The sequence below is a fragment of the Oryzias melastigma genome, linkage group LG14 (assembly GCF_002922805.2).
Source record: "Oryzias melastigma strain HK-1 linkage group LG14, ASM292280v2, whole genome shotgun sequence".
In the NCBI taxonomy this organism is placed as follows: Eukaryota; Metazoa; Chordata; class Actinopteri; order Beloniformes; family Adrianichthyidae; genus Oryzias; species Oryzias melastigma.
Genome location: NC_050525.1, coordinates 11,700,541 through 11,719,967, shown reverse-complemented (window position 1 = coordinate 11,719,967; position 19,427 = coordinate 11,700,541). Strand labels below are relative to the sequence as shown.

Below are 19,427 nucleotides of genomic sequence, written 5' to 3'. Positions count from 1 at the left end.
CCTCGTGTGGACACATGAAGTAATAAAAGATTGTCCATTTATTTTCTCTCCTCTCCTTGCCTGTGTTCCACCAGTAGAGGGCGTAGTAACAATGTTACTCACATACCTAACAGTGACGCGTTTACAGAAGAAGTGACTGGAAGGGCTTGCTGGTAGCCATGACAGTCTGAAGTAATGCTAAGTTGGCAGTAATAGTTACTGACTTATCCGAAAGTGTGTTGGAGCTTAAAGGAGTGGTCGTTGATTACCAAACTTTGTCCCTAATCTTTACGCATACCATAATTCTGATAGCAGACAATAGTTAGTTAGTTATCATTAATACCTTTAGAGCGCCGTCTGGGTTAGTTTGGTTCCGTCATGTCTGGGGCCGGAGACTTCGGGAACCCTTTAAGGAAATTTAAACTGGTCTTTCTCGGGGAACAAAGTGGTAAGTTTGTCGCTAGGATTCGTCCTACGTGAAATATATGACATAAATATTTTTTGTGTTCAACTTTTCTTATTGACCCGGAATTTAACTGGATGCCTGTTATTAGTTAGGTTTCGTAGTTAGCTAGCTAATATTAGCTGCGTTTACTTGAAACCGGATAAAAACACTGCTGATGCTGCTGCCTGTGTGCACAGATAATCACAGATTATTCTAAACGTTTGGATCATGCCTTTTTGTTTGCCGACATACCTTTTCACTTGTGAGATGTAACAAGTTAAGCGTGGAAAAAAGTTGTAAATTATTAAGAAGCAGAATTTAAAATGTATTAATGAAGCTGTTTCTCAGCCAGGGAAATAAATAGGCTAACTTTACATGATGTATTTTTAATTATGATAATATGTTTTCTTAATTCATTCGGTTTTTGATACCCTCAAGGCATTCATTAAATACCCAGACGTGTTCAGTAAATGTTCTAAATTCTTTTCATTTTGTAGTCCGCGTGAGCACAGGAAGAGAACTCAGTATACCATAAAACTTGACGCAGTAGTGCGCATGTGCAGAACAGTTTCCTGCCAAAATCACATTTTCTATTTCGTGAACAAATTTAAGAATTTTTAGCCATTCCTCCTGATGCCTTGAATTTGTAATAAATAGAGGCTTTTTGTATGAAGTTAATCTATTAATTTATTTACACTGAGCAGGTTTTTAAATAAGTTAAGCTCTTCCTTTATTGTAGTGTTTTTTATGTTTGGTTTTTACATCGTAATTGAAATAAAAATTTGCCCAAAAAGTTATGTGAAGGGTTCGAGTCATATGAGCAGCTATAAAATTTTGTGTCACAATTGTCATTAGGATAGATGTGACGTTCACACATGCGCTTATATAAAGCTGCTGGGAATTCACATGATGAAACTGTTAACAATTAGAGTGATCCAGAGTAGAAGTGTTTCATCCAACAGAATGAGTCATCCAGATAAAGTCGATAGGTATTCTTGTTTGTCAGTAATCATCTGTGACCTCCGAGAACAGTCATGTTGGCCTGAGCCATGTCACCGTCCCCCTTGTAACTGATAACGTAACTCGAGTCTCGCAGAAACAGTCTGAGGAAAGGAGGGAGATCTACTTCAATGTGTGCGTTTTTTTATGTTTAAGAAATGTCATGGAGCCTTAACAGTTTGATAATTACAATTTACATCATGCTTTACTTATCCAGTGTTTTCTGGGTCAATCTAGGCCACAATACATAGAAATTAATAAAAAAGGTCTTGAAAAGTTTTGAATATTTCATCCACAGAGTCTAGACTTAAATGGTTTTCAACACTTAAATGCATTGACATTTTAGATTAGATTTAGATTCTCCAAACATTTATCAGAGTTCTCAGATATGGATTATTTCTACCGAGACTTGTTGATTCGATGTAATAAAATGCAAATGTGTTACTTGACAACACCTCAATTTATATTAAGTGAAATTAAAAGTTTTATATTCAAACAGAGTTGTGTTCCTTTCGAAAAGTCCCACTCCAATCATCTTTTGATCTATTTTTAAGTTCCCATTGGTCTTATAATTATGATTAGGCCTTTCCTTGCCAAAAAAAAAAAGCAAAAACAGCGACAACTTTGATTTTGAGGACAAAGTTTCTACAGGGGGCCAGTAGTTCAATAGAAATTCACCTCCAACTTGTGGGGGAACTGTTGGTACCGGAGTAAGTCTTCCCCTGTTTCCCATCATCAATCTGTTTACATGCTCTCCCACTAGCATACAGTCCCTCACAACCCCAACCTAGCATTACCGGTGCATCAAGAATGGTGAGCAATGTTTGAGCTTCAGTTTTGAGCTGGACGCTAGTTCAGACCAAAAAAAACAGTTCCTGGATCTATTTTTGTAGAAGTGGATGCATCAGAAATACTCAGAAATTGAGTTTTAAGCTGTCATTTTTATTCATATGTTCTCCATCAAAAGAAAAGGCTACAAGAACATGTTAAAAACACTATTTTCATTGGAGTGAGTCTTTAAAAACTTTAATATTTTAGCTCAGTTTTAAACAAAAAAAACTAATAATGCAAACTAATCAATAAAGATAATGCAAAGTTAATTTTTAGCTTTTAATCTTTTTTTTTTCAGTGGGAAAGACCTCGTTGATTACCAGGTTCATGTATGACAGCTTTGACAACACATACCAAGTAAGACTGTCTGTTCTTGTCATTAATGTTGAATTTTTTGACATGTTAGTCTAAACCAAATGTATGCTTTTCCCCTTTTCAGGCCACCATAGGAATAGATTTCCTCTCAAAAACCATGTACCTTGAAGACAGAACTGTAAGTTTTGTGTGTTTGTCATCTTGACTAGTAAATCCTGTTTGTTGTTTTGATTGGGATGAGTTTCGTGTGAAGGGCAAGCAAAGCCGAACCACCACACATGTTCGACGAGCTTTTGCACAACCGATCTAACTGGTTAAAAGCCACTTTTTAATTGTGTTCACTTCAGAAAGCACTTGCAGTGTCCTGTTGGAGCTCCCGGACACTTTTCACTGTACGCTTTCTTCCTCAACTTAAGTTTTCTTCCTCTCCCTTCCTTCCCTTCATCTGTTAATCATCCCATTTTTGAAATGAAACACCTTACTTGATCAGTCGAGGGGGATGACAAATGAAAGGTGACTGTTTATTTCTTTCCCCCCAGGCCCAGACAGCTTACACTCTCTGATGGTCATTCACAACTTGCATGCGTTTTTGTTTTTCTACTCACTTTACTTTGTTTTGTTTTTCCTTCATCAGTCGGAAATTGTTTTTTTTTCTGTAATTTTAGTATTCTTTTTGACCACATTACTTGAGTCATTTATTTGTTTGTTCTCATCTCGATTTTGTGTTCATTTGTTTTTATTTTTTTCTTCTTTCATTTTTCATTTCATCCTCTTCCTGCCCCACAGATCAGGTTGCAGCTGTGGGACACAGCAGGGCAAGAGCGGTTCCGCAGCCTCATCCCAAGTTATATTAGAGATTCTGCTGCCGCTGTTGTCGTGTACGACATCACAAGTGAGTGATCTCACATCCTCAGACCGATGGGACTTCTTTGCTGCTCTTCACTGAAATTGGGATGAACTTTTGTCCCTCTGTCAGACGTTAACTCTTTCCAGCAAACCACAAAATGGATTGATGACGTTAGAACAGAGAGAGGAAGTGATGTCATCATCATGTTGGTGGGAAACAAGACGGACCTTGCTGACAAAAGGTAACTTCTTGCATCTTTTGTCCAGTCAATTAATCACACATTTCTGTTGTTGACCCTGTTTTTCTCTGTTCCTCAGGATAAACATGCAAATGTTCAGAATGTTGCATTGTATTAGCCTGTGTAGTGATGCTGTTTTGTCTAGTTGTGCATCTTTTTAACCCCTTTATCTACCACAGGCAAGTTTCTATTGAAGAGGGTGAACGGAAAGCCAAAGAACTAAATGTAATGTTTATTGAGACTAGTGCGAAAGCGGGCTACAACGTAAAGCAGGTAAAGTTGTGTGTCAGTCGTGCTCTGTAGTCCTGCTGCGGATGCTGCACTTCAACTCCAGAAGTGTTTCACTGACATGATGACAGATTAAAAAAAAAAAAATAGTAGGCAGATTTTTGTCTGCGATATTTTTTATGAGACATCTTTTTAAATGTATTTTTAGTGAAGCTGCATCTCTGTTGCTGTATGTGAGCTTGTTGTGAGGCTTCTGGACTTGAGTCGCGGTGGCAATAGCAGCGCAGCAGGAAGGGGCACGGCTTTCCAATGTACTTTTATGTAATTATAGTCTGTGTTGTTTTTTGTTTTTCTCCTGTCTGCGTGTTGATGTATGCGTCGGTGTGTGCGTCTCCCGGTTGTTTTGTGGGTGCTCTGTGATTGTGGCTCGTCACAGACAGATAACCACAGAGGAAGGAGAACAGAGAGCAAAAGAGATGAATGTTCTGTTTATTGAAACAAGTGCAAAGACAGGCTACAATGTCAAACAGGTAGAGGCTGTGCACCTTCATGTGTGCATGTGTTCATTGCACTCCTGCTTTTTTTTCTGATTGGCTTCTTTTTTCACAACATGTGCTCTGAACATCAGCTTGCAATGAGGTGCATGGTTTGGCTTTGCAAATTCTCTGTTATGTATTGGCCATTTTTTTTATTTGCAAAACTTTAAAGTCGAGTGAGAGTTTGTAAACCAGCGATTGACCCAACAGTATTCAGTCTGTGCTGCAGCAAAATCTGCATGCTGACGAGATTCATTTGATGCAATCTTTTGATTGATGTGCATGATCAAGATTCTTAAAAAAAAACATATTTCAGCAGCAAATACTAGTATTTATGAAAGCTTAAAGTGGAAATTCATCAAGAAAGCATTTAGTCTTTCACACGATTGCACCAAACAGCATGTTTTCTATCTAAGTGTAAAGATTAGTGATTATCCTCATTTAGAAAAACTTAACTTAAAGCTAAAAAAAAACTTTATTATAACTGGTCATTGAGAAAAGTTGGAAAAATGTTTAATTTTATTATAGTTTACTATAGAAGAACACATGTTCATAAAATTGCACCAATCAGACAACTTGGCTGTCTCTGACAACTGAAATCAAAAAGTCATTAATAGCATTAGTATTAGTTTATATCCAAACTTGAGTATTATGTTTAACAAAAATATGTATTACTGTTATGTTTTCATATTGATATTTTTTCATGAAGTCCTTCAGTTTTTAAAAATAGAACCCCGTTTTGTCCCTTTTTTATTTTGAGGCACTTTTCAGTAAATCAAAGGAAAACTTTTGATGGTGTCTTCCACTGCGCAAGTTTCTGCAGAACCTCTGTAAATCAGATGAATTCATCCATTGCATGCTATCTGTGTTTCTTCCTGTACTTGCATTAACAGTTTTTCTTTGACTCAAGATATTGACGGTATCCTCTATCTTCTGCAGCTTTTCCGCCGTGTGGCTGCCGCCCTCCCCGGCATGGATACCTCACAAGACAAGAGTCGAGAGGACAGTATCCTTTGTATGGCGTCATGCGTCTGGAGTCCTCCTCCCTCTGTTTTCTCTTTCTTGTCATCTGATATAATGTCACACAAATGTCCACCGCCATGGGGAAAGTCTATTGCAGGACTTTGACATCTCACTCTTTAACCCACATGTCACTTAAAATTCTTTACTCCTGAGGTCATGAATGATCTAACTCTGACTCGTCACAGAGGACGGTTGAAGGGAACTATGCAATAAAGGTTGGTCGTAAGTGTAAAATAATATTTAGTGGAATGATTGAAGTACTTAAATAGAAAAAGAAAGTTATATGGATTCACCCAAACAAACAAAAATCTAATTACAATTGTAACGATTTTGTATTGTCATTTTATTGACATGTTTATTTTATTGTATCATGATGCACATCATATTGCCAGACTCTTGCCATTTTATTACAAACTTCTATTCAAAACACTGCCCCAAATTTATATACAAATTTTTGATTACCTCATTCTTGGCTAATATGAAAACAGTAGTTTTTAACTTTTAATATGTAGTAATAAAAGTCACGTTTTTTTTAATATCTGCTGACCTATAAATTAACTATTAGCTTTTTTCATATCATCCGGCGTCTGCACCAACATCTAATCAAATAATACACTTATAATAAACATAAAATAATAAAGATGCTTAACTAGTATGTGTCAAATAGATAATGTGTGTTATTTTCTCTGTGATGTTCCTTAACTCTGTAACTTTTCAGTGATTGACATTAAGCTGGAGAAACCTCCAGAGCAGCCTGCCAGTGAAGGGAGCTGTTCCTGCTAATATTTTTGCCTGTATTAGTGGTTTTTCCCGGAAGCTATTTCTTCTTTTTTTATTTTTGTTTTGTTTTTACAAATATATATATATATATGCACCCTTCATTATCCACTGCAAGAACACTACATCTGCTATCCCTGTTGTTGTGAACACAGACTCTAAAAGTTACATATCACTAAAAATGTAGTATTTTTCACTGCATGAATTGGACTGATATGTTTATACTGTTAAAATTTGTTTTTCTGCTGACATTCTGTTAATTTTTTCAAATGAAAAAAAGTGGTTTAAGAGCAAGAAGCCAGTCTTGAGTATTTTTTGAGCAAAATAAATGAAATTGTCTTGTAAAAGTCATCAAAGCAATGTATTTAAAAGTTGAAAATGTCCTTTGACATTTTTGTTAAAGTCATGTGGCTTGTGTTTACTTGTTCCAAGCAAAATCTGTTTACAGTCAACTGGCTTAAATACATTAATATATTATCATTGATAAACAAAAAAAAATCAGCACATTTAAATAGTTAAGTCAACATTTATTGGATTTGTGTTCTGACTTCCTGTATAATTACGTGATCAGCCCTTTAGGTTAAGACCCAGATTTGCTGTTTTGAAATGATTTTTTTCTTTCACTAATTAAAAATTCTCACTGACCAAAAAAAAAAAAAAATTGCTATCTGACAAGAGCACGCCAAGGTATCTCACACAAAACCGTCCTTTCTTTTCTTCATTCTAATAACCCATCAGATTTTTTTCTATCTTTTTCATTTTATCATGGTTTATCTTTCATTTTTGCATACACTTTTTCCTTTTAAAATTATAATTGCGGTGTCATAGATGATTATTTAATAGTGTTTAAGGAGGACTTTTTCTCAACTCCTACCTTAAACAGGGTAGATATGCAGATTTATGCCTTTCAGAGTAAAAGTATAGAGGGCCTCTTTGACTTTGGGTTGTGTAGATCAGTTTGTAAGAACACTTTTAAAGCTTTGATTTTTCTTTTTTTTATAATTTTTACTTTTGGCATTGATCTGTTGTTAGGGATTGAGCAACATGTATTTAATTCATAGTGACTTGAGATATTTATTCTGTTGGACTCATGCTTCTTTTATATGACTGTTATTTTCTTCACTTTTGTTTAAAAAAAAAGTCCTGAATCATTAATAAAATTATGCATCTTTTTGGATTTTCTTTAACTGAGTTTGACCATCTGCTGTCCCATATGCTACCTTTTGGTGGTGTTTTGATCATACTGACCATATTGTGCAATTTTTGTGTAAATTTATGTATGGAAGTACAGTTTGTATAGCATGGGTGTCCTTAACGTTTCTGTATGGAATGGTTTTAAATGAAAGAATAAATATACAATTTTGTCACCATGACTTGAGTTCATGAGGATCATTCCCACAGCTGTAAGACACATAATAGGGGAGTGAAAATGGAAAACAAACGGGGTATTTCCAAGGTTAGATGAAATGGAGATTAAATAGAAAATATCTTTTTCAGATCCATATTTCCCTGTTATTAATTGACAAATACAAATGTTGCCAACAAATATAACCTTAAAAAAATCCCAAACTCACCTATAAAATGCTGACATGTCAGAATGCATATTTGCACCTGATGACCATCCAGGATTTAAGGTCGTTCTTTGGGTGATTATTTCATTTTAAAATCAGTTATTAAATGCTTACCACTCTGTCGCTGGTTTTATTTGTTGTTCTAATATTATTTTATTTGTTTACAAATGTCTTTTTGGGAGTGAACTTCTATTCGTATGACCCTCCCAGAGCCCCAGGTCCAAGTCTGTTAGGGGTCAGAAGAAAACCCCACAAATTGCATTCCTCACCTGTGGAACGAACAGCCTGTCTGGGGATAAGATGGTTCCATCCACTGTGGAGATTAAAAAAAAAAAAAACCTTGAAATTAATCTTTTTAGCGTTGCTTTTACATAGTTTTTACAAATCTTCATTTTATGGACTGTTCGTTTTTGTAGAATTAGTTTTTTTTTATATTATTATTATTTTACTTGTATTTATATCGTCCAATGAGGTGTTCTGTAACAGAAAAGGTGCTCAATAATTTTAAATCTCGCGAGAGTTCTGATCAGTGGTTGTCAAGGCAGCAAACCCAAACTTTCGGACTTCTCTGCTGTCCGTCAACTTTTATGTACATTTCTATTTTTTAAGTAGTCGAGTTATTTAAAACATATTGGTTTTTGCCGTCATTGTTTGGTTGTATGATGAGTCTGAACAGCGCTTACTACGAGACTCTTGAAATTAACAGGACGGCATCTGACGCAGAAATCAAAAAAGCGTGAGTTACTTTTTTCCTGCAAGCTAACTCGTTGTGTAATTTTGAGTAAAGTGGTCATAAAATGGTCTGCCCAGGTATCGTCGTCTGGCTGTGAAGTTTCATCCGCGGAGAAACGCTCAACCTGGAAGTGCAGAGAAGTTCTCTCAGCTGGGTGAAGCCTATGATGTCCTGAGCGACCGTGAGACTTCACTGTTTACGCTCTTCACATGGCTGCTGTCGGTCACGTGGTCTTTTAAAAGTATTGTTATGACAAAAAGCTGCATTTAGTATTTAATTCTTAAGAACTTCAGGACTTTAAAAATAATATAAATTAGCTTTAAAATATACAATTTCACACTTTGGATAATTTCTGACCTAAAAATATAATTTATCTATATTTTTTATTTTACCTAAAGCTCTGAAGAAGGCGATCTATGATAAATTTGGTGAGGACGGTTTGAAAGGTGGCATTCCACCTGAGTTTGGCAGTGATGGGGCTTGGTCATCCAAATACACCTACCATGGAAATCCAGACAAAACATTTCAACAGTTTTTTGGAGGTGACAACCCCTTTGCCGGTAAGAAACCCCCCCAAATAAAACTCCATGTTGTATAGTTACTGTCTTGAAACGCATCATTTGCAACTACTACTGTTTATCTTTGGCTAGATTTTTTCACCAACGACACACCACTTCAGTTTGGGGTGCTGCGACCACAATTGGAGAAGACGCAGGACCCCCCAATAGAGAGAGAACTCTATTTGAGCCTTCAGGATCTGTTCTTGGGATCCACCAAAAAAATCAAGATATCTCGCAGGGTAGGTAGAAGTTGTTACATTCAAAACATCTATTTTATGTCTCTTGCAGCTTTTGAGTCTTTAAGTTCTTTTCTCGTGCAATGTGAAGGGGAATGGCCCATGAACCCAGAAAATATTGACCAGCTGCTCTTGAATGACCCTGAGGTCAGAAATATAACAGCAAATCCACTTCAAGCCTGTGAAGAAGTTGATCCAGTGATGACTATCATTCATCATTTCTCCTCTTGGACCAAGTTAAAAACTGCTGTAGCATGGCTCCTGAAGTTTAAAAGATGGATTATGGCATCCCACCGAAAGAAAGCTCTTTCAACTACAAAACCTACAATGACAAATGGAAAACAACAACCAATTCTACTGAAAAATGAAAAAGCTCTAATTAAACAAGATCCTGTTAAAAGATGTCTGAATGTGGAAGATGTAGAAGAAGCTGAAGAGGAGATAATCAAATATTGCCAAAAAAGAAAGTTTGAAGAGGAATTGTCCTGTTTACAAAGTGGAGCCAAAGTGAAAAGATCAAGCCATGTCTACAAACTCTGTCCATTCATAAAAAATGGAATTCTCCGTGTTGGTGGACGGCTTAGCCGATCTTCTATGCCATTGGAGACGAAACACCCAGCTATACTGGCTAAGGATTCTCGTATCGCAAATCTGATTCTACAACACGTTCATCATCAAGTCGGACATGGTGGTCGAAACCACATGCTGTCTAAGCTTCGAGAAAAGTATTGGATTACTGGGGCCTGCTCGGCTATACGAAGTATCCTAAGGAAATGTGTTCTCTGTCGTCGACTGAATGCACAACCCATGTCTCAACACATGGCAGACCTTCCCAAAGAGAGAATTACACCTGATGAACCACCATTCACATGCGTCGGTGTTGATTATTTTGGGCCTTTTGAAGTAAAAAGTCGAAGAAGCCTTGTAAAAAGATATGGAGTTATCTTTTCCTGTATGGCTTTACGTGCAATCCATATTGAAGTTGCATCTTCACTGGATACTGACTCGTTCATAAACGCCTTAAGACGTTTCATAGCAAGACGTGGTCAAGTCAAAGAGATCCGGTCAGATAATGGGACGAACTTTGTTGGAGCAGAACGTGAGCTTAGGACAGCTATGGACGGGTGGAACCAAGCAAAGATTAACAGCATGCTTCTCCAGAAAGGAATAAAGTGGAACTTCAATCCACCCACTGCTTCCCATCATGGTGGATCCTGGGAAAGACTCATCCGATCCATACGCAAGGTGCTCAACTCCATTATGATTGAACAAACAATGGATGAAGAAAATCTACATACTCTGTTCTGTGAAGTTGAAGCAATCATTAACAGTCGTCCATTAACAACAACATCTTTGGATCCACATGACCTGGAAGCCTTGACCCCAAATCATCTTCTGCTACTGAAGACTTCACCATCACTGCCACCAGGAGTCTTTGACGCTGCGGATGTCTATGCACGCAGACGCTGGAAACAAGTTCAATATATGTCGGACTTGTTCTGGAAAAGATGGACAAAAGAATACTTGCCTCAACTGCAAGAGCGACAAAAATGGCTTGGAACGAAGAGGAACCTCCTTCCTGGTGATATAGTCCTCATCGTGGACAGTTCAGCTCCCAGAAACTCATGGGTTCTGGGAAAAGTGCTTCAGACTTTCCCAGACAGAAGAGGATTAGTACGTCAAGCTCGAGTCAAGACAAAGACCAGCTGCTTGGATCGACCTATTTCAAAGATGGTTTTGCTGCTGGAGGCTGAAAACACAAATGGAATAGCTTCATGATGAAGTGAAGATTTCATGGATTTAAGGACTCATAAACTTCTAAAGGACAAAATGGCTACTGGAGGCCAATTGACTGTTTTTTGATTAAAAAAAAAAAAAGAGAGAGAGAGAGAAAAAAAAGAAAAAAAAGACATGAACTGAATGTAATTCTGAATTGTTGGGAGTGAATTTGATGTAGTTTTTTTTGCATGTAATTATTTGTCTGCTAGCCAAATAATTAGGGGCTGGTGTGTAGCAGCCATGATAATATTTATTTATTATTTCAATTTTTTTGTGTGTCACGTGATGAGGAAAGATATCATTAGCCGTACCTGTTCACCTGGGTTTGGTTTTGGTTCTGTTGGTTCAGAGAGAGGGTGTACAGGGCCCGGTATTTTTTGTTGACCGCTTTATTTGCCTTTGTATTTTGGAACGATCAAAAACACATTTTTTGTTATCCGTGTCTACGATGATCTTTAATAAATCAAGATACATCCAGAGGACGTTTTCATCATCTTCTTTGGAGCGCGTCACAAACAAGGTCCTGCCGCAGCCTCTCTAGCGGCTCATGAGTCCGCAGCCGCTACACACACATATAATAAGGATACTGTCATTCTTAGATTTTAAATAATAAAAGTAATACTGTAATAAGTAATACTTTTATTTTGTAAACTAAGCAATATTTTAAAAGGGAATTTTTGGACTAATTATGATTATATAATAAAGATGCATTCAAGTGTTAATCATGTTTCACCTCCTCCTCATTTTCTGTGCAGGTTCTGAATAACGATGGACACACTTCCTGTGTTAAAGACAAGATTCTGACTGTAGACGTGAAGCCTGGATGGAGCGAAGGCACACGGGTTATTTTCCCTAAAGAGGGAGATCAGGTAAACACAAACTTTGGCAAAAAATTATTATGACTCAAAACTGACATGAAACTGATAAGAATTTTTTATTGTTTGATGTCATCATAATGTGACCATATTGATGTTTGTAAAAATAACTCCCATAACCCCACAAATTTCATATTATTAATCAATATATCCTATAATTAATCTTGCTTAAAGTTTAAACTGGCAAAATAAGAATTGGGTTGTAAATGTTTTTATTTTTATTTTTTTTATAAAAGTAACTTTGTGCAAATCTTTATGAATTTTTGGAGATTTTTCACACTAGCCGATCTTTTTGTATAATTTATTGTTGTTTTTTTTTTGTTGTTGTTTCCAAAGAATTTGAGACATTAGCCAAAATTGTGTTCCTGGTGAAAAATTGGATAAAATATAGAAAATAAGGATAGTAATTTACATATTGTTTAGATAAGAGAGATTAACTATATTTTAAAAGGAAAAATTCTACTCCATGTTATAAAGAAACTACTCTTTGTGATAAGAAACAATCACTCACTGACTTATCAGTTAACATTACATTCAAATATGTTCACATTATAAAACTAAATGTGATTAGTAATAGTGAATCCAGTATGAATATAATGTGACTATAAGAAGCACAAAACAGCAAATTCTACTCCTTTAACCATATATTTGCCTGTTTTAAATGACATGCATTTGATCTTTATGGCAATTTTTCAAATGTATTATTTGTTTTTTATGTATTCTGTGGTTAATTGATGTTTGTAGTTTTAGTAATTAAAGCATACATTGTGGTTCATGCAACCTTGTTTTTCTGAATCCTTCCAGGAATTATCTCATTATTTTATTTTTATTTATTTATTTGCTTTTTTAGTTTAAAAAATGTTCGATCATCCCTAAACTGATTCTAGTTTAACATCATTGCATTTTATGCCCAAACCTGTTTATCACACCTCTTTAGGGACCGGACCGGACTCCAGCAGATGTAGTGCTAATAGTGCGACAGAAAAGTCACCCTCTGTTTATTAGACAACACAATGACCTGATCTACAAGGTCAAAATCTCTCTGATGAATGTAAGTCACGTAATGGTGTTGTCATTGCACATATTTAACTGTTTGTTTGTGAGTGCTGAAGCTGATGTTGATACTTATTTGAACAGGCTCTGACCGGCTTCTCTCTAGACATCCCGACACTAGATGGCAGGCTACTCAGCATTCCTATCAATGACATTGTGCAGTAAGTGCTTTTGCATGCAGTGTGGTCTAAATGAAACATTTCAAATGAGCTTTGCACAATGAAGTACTACATTTTTTTTTGTAAACTTGACATGAAGTTTAGACTGGAAGCATCAGAGACAAGGAACACAATGATTACAAATTCAAATGCTTTATAAAAATGTACGTGATTAGAAATATTCATCAACTTCTACAAAATGACAGGTACTTTCTGTTCTGCCATGTCAAAAACACATCAGTCCTGCATACAGCAAGGTGGTGACAGGAGAAGGAATGCCACTATCCCAGGATCCTTCCCAGAGAGGAGACCTCATCATCACCTTTGACCTCCAGTTTCCAGAGAAGCTCTCCTCTGACAGCAAGGGCCTGATCAAGCACGCTCTGAGCTCTGGCTATGAAGTTTAGATTCCAAGATACAGACTAACACCGTAAGATTATTCAATTATAATTGAAACACATGAAATGATCTTTTTAAAATCACACTAAAATTGGGCTGTTGTGATTGGCAGCCATCATGGCTCGTTTCAGCTGCTCGTACGTCACAAACATCACTACGTTCCAGGAGCCCAGGCGGAGGAATGATGGCATGAACCTTTCAAGAGCAAGAACACAAACAACATGATTGTCTTCTTTACTTTGTATACATTTTTCATTCTTAATAAACATTGGGCTGAAACACAATCCCTGCTTACCCTTTGTAAAAGGCAAAGGGGCCCTCTTTGGTCATCATGACAGCCGCACAGTTGAGGACGCTGCTGTATTGGCCTAGAGCAGAGTTCATGTATCTTGTCTTGACCACATCGACAGGAGAGGCGATCACTGTGGTGCATAACCCGGCCCCGAATGCAGACACAAAGTGGCAGGGTAGGTTGTCTGCATTGTAGAGATTTGTTTTAAATCACACAGAAACCTGTCAAGCGTTACATTTAACATTTGTATTAAATGACTGTTCACCTGTCAAGGGAGTAGACTTGAGAAGCATGTCCTTAATGAAATCATACGTCACCAGTTCTGTGCAGTTAACTATAGCACTGCGTGCGATGTTTGGACCAGTACCTGTGTGTTAAACCAGGTTAGTCAAAGAATAAATATCCAAACAATTCAGGTTCTTAAGTTACCTTTCCACAGACCACGCACGCCTTCTTCTTTAGCAATGGTCTTATACGCATCAATGGTGCCACAGTAGCGTTTGGCGTGCTCATTTGACCTGGTCTGTGCCTGAAAGCGGACTTTTACCACGTCTGTGGGTTGAGCTAAAGCAACCGCCATGGCACCGGTGGTGCCTCCTGCGAGCAGCCGAGTGCCAATGCTAACATCTATGGAAGAAAAAAGGACTTCAGTCAAGGAGGGATAGAACATTTTAAACTATTTTGTAGAACGGATGCTTACGGTCAGAGCCTCTGGTGTAAAACTGTTTGACAGAGTCATAGAGGCCGATCCGGACTGAAGCAAAGCTCATCTGCCTCTGAAGACCTGCCACCAGTCCACTGTACAGACTCAGTGGTCCTTCTGTGCGCACCATAGTGATGATGGTGCCAAAAACTCCACGATACACAGAGGTAGGGGCCCTCCCGATCGGTGCAGAGGCTGCAGACTCTCCTTGAATCTTTGGATTATATCAAAGAAAATGAAAAAGTGCCTGTACATTCATAAATGAATGGATGTTTCTGTGTGTTGATTTTTTTTTTTTTTTTACCTGTAGCCGCACTTTGGCTGTGTCCAGTGGAAAAGTGAGCAGATCAGCAATACAGGCTGCAGTTCCTGCTCCTACAAACTTTACAGCAGCTGACGGAGGCACATCTGCAGGTCCAAATCCAACCATTTTCAGAATTCTTGGGATCAGCTGAGGCCGTTATTTGTTTGGACTTTGCCTAAAAACCCCTAAAGTAAAAAAAAAAAAAAAATCCTGATATTTAGGGCGTCACTAAATCCCAAACTGAGATTTATTTTTTTCATTTTTCTCCTTAATCTAAACTTTTACAGTGTAAAAAAAGTGCTATTTAAAAAGTTGTCAAATTACTTCAACAGACTAATTTTTTCAAATGTGAGATCCTTTCTTCACACAGAATGAACCAACAAAAATAGTATTTTTTCCAGCAAAGATTTTAAAGGATTCCTTACCTTATCTGGAGCGACTAGGACAGAAAAATGGAGATCAGGATTCCCTGAAGGTGTCTCTTTGGCTAAACTTAGCTGCGCATTTAACTATTTCACCTTGTTTTTCCATAGAATGTATTTCAGCTGTTGTAAGCCCTAAAACCATATTAAAAATCCTGCGAAAGACACGCAGCTTGTTTATTAGCGTAAACAATTTTAGGCAAAAAATGCAGTAAAATATAATTATTTGAAAAAGCAGTTTTACCGTTATTTTAATTTTGAATGTTGAACCGCCTCCTTGCTTGACAATGCTCAGACGTGCCAGAGTGAAGTGGTGTGAGGCAAAAAAGCCCCCGCTTTAAGTACTGTTGCTGTTACATCATGGAACCGCATGTGTTACTTTGCCCCCCCTCACTAACAATACCAATGAGAGCAGTCTGCTGCTTGAGAGGCCAAAATGTCATTTCTGTGACTCTTGTTTGATGCATAAATTTAAAGTTTGGAGTAAACTTTTCTTTTGTCTTCTCAACGTCACCCTTTACGTCGTTGTCCCATCTCTCCAGCTGCAAAAGGACGAATCACTGATTTTCATGTACATAAAGTGCTTTGAGGTAAAGCAAATTAGAATGCTGGAGGTAATTTAATTAATTTACTCATTAAGGCTGTGTAATGCATGCAGCAAATGCTGAGTCATGCTGAATATACAGAACACAGTGCACTGCACAGCAGATTAAAGCCATATGTTCCTCCAAGTCATTATCTCCACACAGCCTTTTTAAAAAGATGTTGTGTAAGACTTGCTGTTTCCTGCTTTGATTAATGATTCTGTGTTAACAAAGTCCTCAGAAAAAGGAAAAAATTGATTTTCCAGGAAATTAATCAAAGATTTTATTTAACTTCTTTTTAGTATGTCTAAGCTGTGACATTTAAATTCAACTGTGCCTCCATAAGGACCTCCAAATAATGCACCGTCAGAGGATTCGTTGCAGTTTGCCAAATATAAAAAGAACAGACACTTGATATCTGTGGATTGTAAAGAGGAGCTTTATGACGTCTGTCCTGCAAGTGTCACTAGACGGTATGATGGCGCTGTGGCTCTATTTATCTACCTGACCTGGCTGTGAAATTAGAGCAAAGGGCAACAAGCTTGTTTGTCACTTTTCATTATCTTTGAAAAAGAAAAAAGGAAGATGTAAGCAAATCTCCACAAAAGAGTTGCTAAATTTTAGAGCTTTTTGCTTCTACTTTTATTTTTAGGGTATGGAGCCCTGGACATAACATAAAAATAATAATAATAATAATAGACTGTTCCCTCAAATTAGCATTTTCTGCACAAAAGTTAACATTTTGTGCGCACAAGTTAGCATTTTGTGTGTATAAATTTAGAAAAGTTAGCATTTTGTGCGCACAAGTTAGCATTTAGCATGCTCAAATTTCCTTTTGTGCATGTAAGTTAGCATTTTGTGTGCCATAGTTAGCATTTTGTGAGCACAAGTTAGTATTTTGTGCTTACAACATACTCATTTGAAGGAACAAGTTAGACTTGTAATTTGTGTGCACAAAATAATAATTTGAGGGAACAATTAATTTTTTTATATCATTTCCCGGTCTCCGTAATTATGTCATGAAGGAAAAGAAAATGATTCCAGACACAGCAAAAGTTCAATTTCTTTAATGTGCAACATACACATGACTCATTGGCCAGCAATAAATCACCATTCACAATAGGAAGTGTGTGCATAAAATGATAAACAGTGTAAACAACCAACGGAACAGAAACTATTATAGTCGTGAGACTAAAACAAAGTCTATTGATCTTTAGATCACTTTTTGTAAACATAAAAGTTCTTCATCACTCAGTCAGTTGATCAAGTTTTAGATTTGGAGTTTAGATCCATCTGATGTAGAAGACTTTCACTATAGGAATCTAAAAAAGTATTGTTTCCTCCTGCCACAAGTCTTTAGAGAGCATCAGCACTGAAGCTCCTTCTGCTCTCATGTTTGCAGTCTGAGATCCATCCACCCCTGAGAAATTGGGCTCCATTGCCACAAAAAGCTGTCTCTGCTTCACATGTGTCCTTTTCCAGCTTTGAGCTGTGTGCTGTAGATTTGGCCTTTGTACCTCTGTGATGATGAAGTTAAACCAGTCCAACCAGATGCTGTCAAAATGGTGACTCCCAGTACTGCTGTGCTCTGGTCATTCCTCTTTTAATTTGTTCATACGTTACAAACATCACAATGTTCCAGGATCCCAGCCGCAGGAAAGACGGTACAAACCTTCAAGAAGCAAGTGAAAAAAGGTTTAGAAGAGCCACAAAGCAGTTTCATGTTTGCAGTCATGCTTACCCTTTGTAGAAAGCTGCAGGTCCTTCGTTTCTGAGCATTGTGAGAGCACAGTTGACTGCACTGCTGTAAAGCCCACTTCCAGAGTTCATGAAACGGGTTTTGACCACATCCACAGGAGAAGCCACGACGGTGGTGCAGAAACCTGCACCAAAAGCAGCAGTGAAGTGACACGGCAGGTTATCTGTAAGAAGGAAAAATCAAAGTAATTTAGTTTTTCAATCTGTTTGTTTGACTGAAAACTTTTTAATTGTATTTTATTTTTCAACCCACCTGTCATCAAGTCGTACTTGAGAATGAGTTCTTTGATCGTGTCGTAGGTGACCAGCTCTGCACAGTTTACTATGGCGTTGCGGGTGATGTTTGGCATGCAGCCTGAGTGAAGGAATTATCATTTTAAAATCAAATGAAGACCTTTCATCAGTGAGTGTGAAATGAAAAGGCGCCCACCTCTCCAAAGTCCACGAACGCCTTCATCCCTGGCTATTGTCTTGTAGGCATCAATGGTGCCGTTGTATCTCCTCTCACCGTCCAGCTGTCGTACCTGGGCCTGGAAGCGCACCTTCACTACATCTGTTGGTTGTGCAAAAGCCACAGCCATGGCGCCTGTGGTACAGCCCGCCATGAGGCGCGTGACAATCCCAGCATCTGTACGGCATGGAGGTTAGGTTAACTGGTGCATCAGAGGAGTCAGAATAGCTATGTCTTTGTATTTGACGTGTGAAACTCACTTTCAGTTCCTCGTGTGTAGAACTGCTTCATGGAGTCATAGAGACCGATCCGGACCGAGGCAAAACTCATCTGTCTCTGGAGACCTGCCACCAGCCCGTTGTACAAACTCCTGGGTCCTTCTGTTCTCACCATGGTAGTGATGGTGCCAAACACACCACGGTACTTCACTGTAGTGAATCCTTCTGCTTTCTGAGCTTCTCCTTGGATCTAGAAAGGGATTTAAAACATAAGTAATCAAGACAAAAGCTCTGACGGCATCAATCTCTCTCTTAAAACAAACACCATCATACCTGCAGTCTAACTTTGGCAGTGTCTAAAGGAAATGTGATAAGGTCAGCAATGCAGGCTGCCGTGCCAGCTCCGAAGAACTTCACTGTCCCGGAGGGCATCACGTCTCCAGCTCTCATGCCACCCATTTTCATGTCTGGGATGACGACAAAAAGAGATTGTTTTTTGCACAATACCACTCACCGTGAAAATGCTGAGGTGGATTTAAAACAATTTTAAGATGCTTTACTCACCTTTGAGTGGAGCGAAGATTCAGGTTTTCTCAAGAGTTAGACTGGTTCTCAAAGGAGGTTCTGATGTGGAAATGTTTTTGGGCATAAACTTTCTCCAAGCTGAAGATGTGCACATGCCACTTTTACCTGGAAAAGCAAACATTAGTCACTCACAGGTGACTACAGACCAAAAAGGAATGTGCCAATTATGAGGTAATAAAAAACTATAAAATACAGAAATCGAACCTGATCGATTCTCTAGAAAAGTTACAATCCGGCAAGTTGGAGGAAATATTCAGTCCTTTCTGTTGGTTTAATCCATGTGGGTTTCCTGTCGTTGTGGCGTGTTTACTGTTCCTCTCTGGAAGGAGCTCCGCAATTTATAGGCATCTTTTCCACATGACTTCAGCGCAGCCGTACACGCCATACACACCTGTCATGTGAATATCATATTTTCTCGTCCGTGACACAGCTGGACATGTGAGAACTTGTTGACCTGCACTGAGTGCTGTCGAAATGATGACCCCAAGTATGTGAATGCTCATAAAAATTTACATTGTTTTTTTTTTG

At 37.9% G+C, this 19,427-nt stretch overlaps 4 protein-coding genes across 8 annotated transcripts; 2 read left to right on the top strand and 2 right to left on the bottom strand.

The window, feature by feature from the left end:
- Positions 1-77: 77 nt before the first annotated feature.
- rab6a (RAB6A, member RAS oncogene family) lies at positions 78-7,591 on the top strand. 4 transcript variants are annotated; one of them, XR_002918527.2, is made up of 9 exons: positions 80-427; positions 2,553-2,611; positions 2,694-2,747; positions 3,356-3,461; positions 3,546-3,657; positions 3,834-3,927; positions 4,319-4,412; positions 5,358-5,424; positions 6,160-6,234. XR_002918527.2 is itself a non-coding variant. In XM_024265358.2 (8 exons), exons 1-8 carry the CDS (start codon positions 358-360, stop codon positions 6,222-6,224), a joined length of 627 nt encoding a protein of 208 aa, XP_024121126.1. In that variant the 5' UTR covers positions 78-357; the 3' UTR covers positions 6,225-7,591. The 4 variants fall into 4 exon arrangements, 2 of the variants coding, with proteins under 2 accessions (XP_024121126.1, XP_024121121.1); XM_024265358.2 differs by lacking the exon at positions 3,834-3,927 and having other exon boundaries at positions 78-427; positions 6,160-7,591; XR_004948988.1 differs by having other exon boundaries at positions 4,319-5,424; positions 6,160-7,591.
- Positions 7,592-8,299: 708 nt separating this feature from the next.
- Positions 8,300-13,866, top strand: dnajb13 (DnaJ heat shock protein family (Hsp40) member B13). Of its 2 annotated transcripts, none has more exons than XM_024265338.2 (9): positions 8,300-8,525; positions 8,600-8,703; positions 8,921-9,082; positions 9,173-9,321; positions 11,853-11,966; positions 12,910-13,023; positions 13,110-13,186; positions 13,425-13,613; positions 13,748-13,866. In XM_024265338.2, the coding sequence occupies exons 1-8, from the start codon at positions 8,449-8,451 to the stop codon at positions 13,588-13,590; spliced, it is 963 nt and encodes a 320-aa protein (XP_024121106.1). In that variant the 5' UTR covers positions 8,300-8,448; the 3' UTR covers positions 13,591-13,613; positions 13,748-13,866. The 2 variants fall into 2 exon arrangements, with proteins under 2 accessions (XP_024121106.1, XP_024121091.1); XM_024265323.2 differs by having other exon boundaries at positions 8,301-8,525; positions 13,695-13,866.
- On the bottom strand, positions 13,660-15,678 carry LOC112142092 (mitochondrial uncoupling protein 2). The gene is made up of 8 exons (XM_024265344.2): positions 15,548-15,678; positions 15,307-15,458; positions 14,882-15,066; positions 14,575-14,791; positions 14,304-14,501; positions 14,140-14,241; positions 13,878-14,058; positions 13,660-13,777 (listed from the first exon to the last, which is right to left on the bottom strand). Exons 3-8 carry the CDS (start codon positions 15,005-15,007, stop codon positions 13,663-13,665), a joined length of 939 nt encoding a protein of 312 aa, XP_024121112.1. The 5' UTR covers positions 15,008-15,066; positions 15,307-15,458; positions 15,548-15,678; the 3' UTR covers positions 13,660-13,662.
- Positions 15,679-16,939: 1,261 nt separating this feature from the next.
- On the bottom strand, positions 16,940-19,242 carry LOC112142639 (mitochondrial uncoupling protein 2). The gene is made up of 8 exons (XM_024266144.2): positions 19,104-19,242; positions 18,879-19,004; positions 18,648-18,781; positions 18,357-18,564; positions 18,076-18,273; positions 17,899-18,000; positions 17,629-17,809; positions 16,940-17,559 (listed from the first exon to the last, which is right to left on the bottom strand). Exons 3-8 carry the CDS (start codon positions 18,777-18,779, stop codon positions 17,445-17,447), a joined length of 936 nt encoding a protein of 311 aa, XP_024121912.1. The 5' UTR covers positions 18,780-18,781; positions 18,879-19,004; positions 19,104-19,242; the 3' UTR covers positions 16,940-17,444.
- Positions 19,243-19,427: the final 185 nt, after the last annotated feature.

Coding starts and splice junctions, on each gene's coding strand:
- rab6a (XM_024265358.2), top strand. CDS start 358: ATGTCTGGGGCCGGAGACTTCGGGAACCCTTTAAGGAAATTTAAACTG. Junction 3,462..3,545: donor TGTCGTGTACGACATCACAA/GTGAGTGATCTC, acceptor TCCCTCTGTCAG/ACGTTAACTCTTTCCAGCAA. Junction 4,413..5,357: donor CAGGCTACAATGTCAAACAG/GTAGAGGCTGTG, acceptor TATCTTCTGCAG/CTTTTCCGCCGTGTGGCTGC.
- dnajb13 (XM_024265338.2), top strand. CDS start 8,449: ATGATGAGTCTGAACAGCGCTTACTACGAGACTCTTGAAATTAACAGG. Junction 13,024..13,109: donor TCAAAATCTCTCTGATGAAT/GTAAGTCACGTA, acceptor TTATTTGAACAG/GCTCTGACCGGCTTCTCTCT. Junction 13,187..13,424: donor CCTATCAATGACATTGTGCA/GTAAGTGCTTTT, acceptor AAAACACATCAG/TCCTGCATACAGCAAGGTGG.
- LOC112142092 (XM_024265344.2), bottom strand. CDS start 15,007: ATGGTTGGATTTGGACCTGCAGATGTGCCTCCGTCAGCTGCTGTAAAG. Junction 14,502..14,574: donor TTACACCAGAGGCTCTGACC/GTAAGCATCCGT, acceptor TTTCTTCCATAG/ATGTTAGCATTGGCACTCGG. Junction 13,778..13,877: donor CCCTTTGCCTTTTACAAAGG/GTAAGCAGGGAT, acceptor TGCTCTTGAAAG/GTTCATGCCATCATTCCTCC.
- LOC112142639 (XM_024266144.2), bottom strand. CDS start 18,779: ATGAAAATGGGTGGCATGAGAGCTGGAGACGTGATGCCCTCCGGGACA. Junction 18,274..18,356: donor CTACACACGAGGAACTGAAA/GTGAGTTTCACA, acceptor CATGCCGTACAG/ATGCTGGGATTGTCACGCGC. Junction 17,810..17,898: donor CAAGTACGACTTGATGACAG/GTGGGTTGAAAA, acceptor TCCTTCTTACAG/ATAACCTGCCGTGTCACTTC.